Genomic DNA, 4,383 nt, shown 5'->3' with positions numbered 1-4,383 from the left:
GCCCAGAGGACCGGAGCACTCACAAGCTTGTAAACAGCGTGTGCGTGCTCCCAAAACCCGATATGGTCCTCTGCTCCCGCCATATCTGCCCCTCCCACTGACCGTCCTGATCAAACCACCCTCCCCTAACCCCCCAACTTCCTCCCTCACCGTTCTAATGCCACGCCCCTCAGACAGGTCTGGCCTTGGCCTCGGAGAGGCATCCCCCATGCCCCCCCTGGCTATCCCCGACATCAAACAATAGCTACAACAATACAAGGAGATTTTTTTTGAAGATTTAAAGGCAAAGATACGAAAAATGACCTGGCAGAGAAAAAAAGCTAGAATAAGATTGAAAAAGATTGGGGTTTTGATCTATACATGAGATTAAAATAGAATATATCTAAATGGATAGAATATGTATTCTGAACACAAGATATTGTAACAATTTGAGATAAAGAAAATTTTGGTCACATAAAATCTAGAAATATATTGAAATAAGAATATTATACTGTCTTATTAGATTGGTAAGATAGATGGTAGAATTTATATACAAGGTGTGTATTTTAAATATTATAATGTATGAGGAATTGTGATAAAGAAATTGTGTTTAATTAAAAATCTGGAAAAATAAATATTAAATGTTAAATTAAAATATTAAGGGAAAATTAACCATCAGGTTACTGATTGGCTAAAAGTTTGAATGTTTACAAATAACTAAGATTTGAATTTAAGATATTCTTATGAATATCTTGAGACAAAGGTTAAGTAAAACTTAGAAGTATAAATACTAATAATTAAATTTGTATATGGGTTTGTGGTACAAATGTTGGTGGGTTTTTATTTATTTATTTATTTATTTTTCTCTTTCTGGAAAGGAAGAAAGAAAGGAAGTAGAAGGAAGAAAAGAAAAAAAAAATATTAGCCCCAAATGTGAGATATGAGACTTAGAAATTGGGATCATTTAAAATCTGGAAATGATAAAGATTAAACGTTAAACTTAAATATCAATGGAAAATTAAATTAAGAAAAAATTACTAGGTTATTGTCTAAAAGATGGAATGTCAAATTAATTAAGATATATATAGACTGAAGATTATTAATGAATATTAGAAAGGTACTTTTTGTTTGATTGATAGAATAAGAACTGTATTGGTTCGAACATGACAGTAGATATTATGGGGAAAAGAGAGGGAATTAGTTGTTGTAATACTTTGAGATTTGTACTAATGATATTCAAATGTAATGGAATTACTGTGCTCAGCCGCCACACTACTTTTCAAATATGTAAATGTAATATTGTAAAATTAATTAAAAAAACTTGGGGAAAAAAGGAATTCTGGGAGTTGAAGTCCACGAGTCATAAAAGAGCCAAGGTTGCCTATCCTGGATCTAGGAGAAGACCTTTTCCAAATATCTGATGAATAACTTTCTGTAAAAGTAGAGCACTTCAAAAGTCCTTCTTCTGCAGCTCCTATTATATGGAAAGCTTCAACATGTCTGGACAACTTAGTATCTGCAGAAATCATCTCTCAAAAATGCCCTAAGTCAGAGATTCCCAAACTTTCTCAGTTCATAACATTGTGAAGTACTTTAGTGTCTCAGTAATTTTTTCATGGAATGCTATTGTACGAATGGAGTGCCAGTGAACAGTTTGGGAACCACATCTATAAGTTATTTAAAGTATCTTAAATTGTGCTTACAAAACAATCACACTCTAGTGCAGATTTTTTAGTATTATCATCATATGATTCAGTATCTTACATTGATATCCCATTTTGACTGAGTTGAGATCTTTTAAAGGGTACCCTCATGTGATCAATAATTAAGTTGCAATATGTGTATACTGTATGTGTCCATGTAAGAAACTTTCTATATTATTTGCTAGTTACCTTATTCCTACTGAAATTAATAGATATAGCTCAACTACGATTAAGTAATTTGAGAAGGAGGGGGGAGAATCCACAGGCAATAAAATGGACATGCTTTCTTTCAATAGCTGGGATAAAAGGTGCCTAAAATATATGTCCACTTTATTCATGGTTATCATAATGTTTCTATTAGTACAATCTTCTGAACAGCCATATAAAAGAGAGGCAATTGTTCAATTTTATTTAAAGTAGTTAAGAACCTAACTTGACCCTGTTGATTTAAAAATTATAGACCAGTTCCAAATGGACTATTTTTAGGCTACGTTTCACCAATATATTGAAGCTCTCTTTCTGTCATCTCTCAGCTCTCTCATTATGTCATATCATATAAAGCAAGGAGACAAAATGTTCACATTGTCTGACTGAATGAGGCTGAGATGCTGGCTTGACAATTGGATTCAAGTTGGTTTAGAAGGAGTTGTATTCCCCCAGAAAGAACCCAAACATTTTCCCTGACCTTATATTGTGCCTGGATTCTCAGATGATGCTAATATCTGCCCACTGTGCCACTAGTAACCTTTCCATAACTAATCCATATACTGTATTTCCCTATTTATTTTAAGGTTATTTTATATTATTTAAATAATTTATATTTTATTCTTTCAGTATGGTTAAAATTGGCTTGTTCATGTTTGTTTCTTTTTCAACTCTATTATGATTCTGAATGGACAGGTAAGCAGTATTAGGATTATTAAGTAAATAAATACAGCCTATAAATTACCACTGGGCATAGTCTTAGAATGTAGAATATATTATTTAAAATCTCAATAAGCAAACACATAAGTACCACCCTCAAAGATCTATGTGTCTGTGGGGCAGTGTGTTTGCTGTGTGTGTACTTGCCCATAGATACGACTTATCTCACATCATTTTCTCTGTACTGGAGAGATAACATCATAGGTCACATGTAGAACACTGAAGGTTTCTATTTTGCACCCAGAGTTTGAAAACAATTCTGAACAAAGTTTCACAGACTTTGAGTAAGAAGACTGGAAATCTTTCAAAGCAATTCTTAAAACAGTCACAACTTTCATTCAGGCTCACCTGGAAGCCTGAAAAGCTTTATTGAATAACAGAGAAGTGCTCTGATTGTACAAGGTTAAAAAAAAAATCCTTCTTCTGAATTATTATCGAAGTGTGCAAAACCCCTTCTTCTTTAAGGGTTTTTTGAATACTGAATTAAATGGATTTTATTTTAATAGGTTTTATTAACTATGGGTAGATGCTGTTTGCCCACCTTTCAAAACAAAAGTAATTGAAATGTATTTTAAAAGAAGTGTTCCTTAGGAGTTTTCTAAGTACATAATGCAACTTCTGCTATTATCTGAATAATACATCCAAAATAGAATCTTAGAAACAAAAAGAAACTGGAATACTTTATTTCAAGAAACAAGAAGCAATCAATCTATTATACTTACCAAAGTCTCCACCATGTTGGACTTGTTGTTCCGTAAGGTTTTCACTATGTGAAATACATCAATGATATTTTGCTGCTGGATCATTTCACACACACTACATATGGCACAGAAGGTGCCACTGCGGCCACCACCATTCCTAGCACAAATAAGAGCTGGTTTAGGAAATTACATATGTTCATAATAGAAGAGTACTCCAAGGAGATCTAAGAGATCTACCCAAATGCAAGACTACCAATTACATGTAACAGCCATATATACAATTTACTTGCATGAATGTTTTTCATAAAAATAGTTCAATGACATTGAGATTCAGAACAGAAACAGCAGACATAGTAGCATTCTAATTTTTCTTGTTGGGACGCACAATGTAAGTTCTATCATATCATAATATATCATATCTCATCATATCAATGTGTGATATGTCTGGACCATATAATTAATAAGAACAGGTTATCATCAATATTTGGCATCCTTGGATAATTTTCACTTTCTTTTTTCCAGCTGTACAATTTTTTCCGGCAGTACAGTATTCATACTGTACATGCTGATTTAGCCATCATTCAACATTTCTCCGTGATCTAGAGTAATGAGACTCATCCATCAGACATCACAACATAAATATTCTAGGACTTAAGAATGGAGAAGGGGAGCAGCTTAGAATGACCATTGAACCAGAGTCATTGAGAGTCAGGCTTAATGATAACAAACAAACAACATACTGATTTTTAGCTCTATAAGACTATAATGCTGTATTATGCAGACATTTGGATCTTCAGGTTTTCTTTAATTATGCGTATCAAACAGTACAGGGTAATTCGCCAAAGTGACCATGTTTGCAATGCTTCTTCTTTTAAGGCAGGCAATCCAGACTTAATACAGAAAACAAGGATGCAGAAATGCTTACAGGCAATGAACCACAGTCCGACCATCTCGCCCATCATATTGCTCCTGCCACTTTTCCAACCGCCTGACCACTTTCAGGAGAGAGCGCTTAGAAGGAGGAGTGTCTCTATATGCTGGCCAGCCAATATACTGCAAGTGTTGAACAATACGGT

At 33.9% G+C, this 4,383-nt stretch overlaps 1 protein-coding gene across 1 annotated transcript in view; it reads right to left on the bottom strand.

The window, feature by feature from the left end:
• The window catches only part of LOC107292458 (receptor-type tyrosine-protein phosphatase T-like), a gene marked incomplete at its 5' end in the record, with an annotated part of 181,919 nt that overhangs the window by 4,297 nt on the left and 173,239 nt on the right, over positions 1 to 4,383 (bottom strand). The window contains 1 exon segment of the mRNA XM_015821547.1: positions 3,329 to 3,464. Coding sequence (XP_015677033.1) covers positions 3,329 to 3,464 — 136 coding nt within the window.

The sequence above is a fragment of the Protobothrops mucrosquamatus genome, unplaced genomic scaffold, assembly GCF_001527695.2.
Source record: "Protobothrops mucrosquamatus isolate PMUCROS unplaced genomic scaffold, P.Mucros_1.0 scaffold1345, whole genome shotgun sequence".
NCBI lineage: Eukaryota > Metazoa > Chordata > Lepidosauria > Squamata > Viperidae > Protobothrops > Protobothrops mucrosquamatus.
The sequence above is the reverse complement of the archived record's forward strand: the minus strand, read 5'-3'. Positions and strand labels throughout refer to the sequence as shown.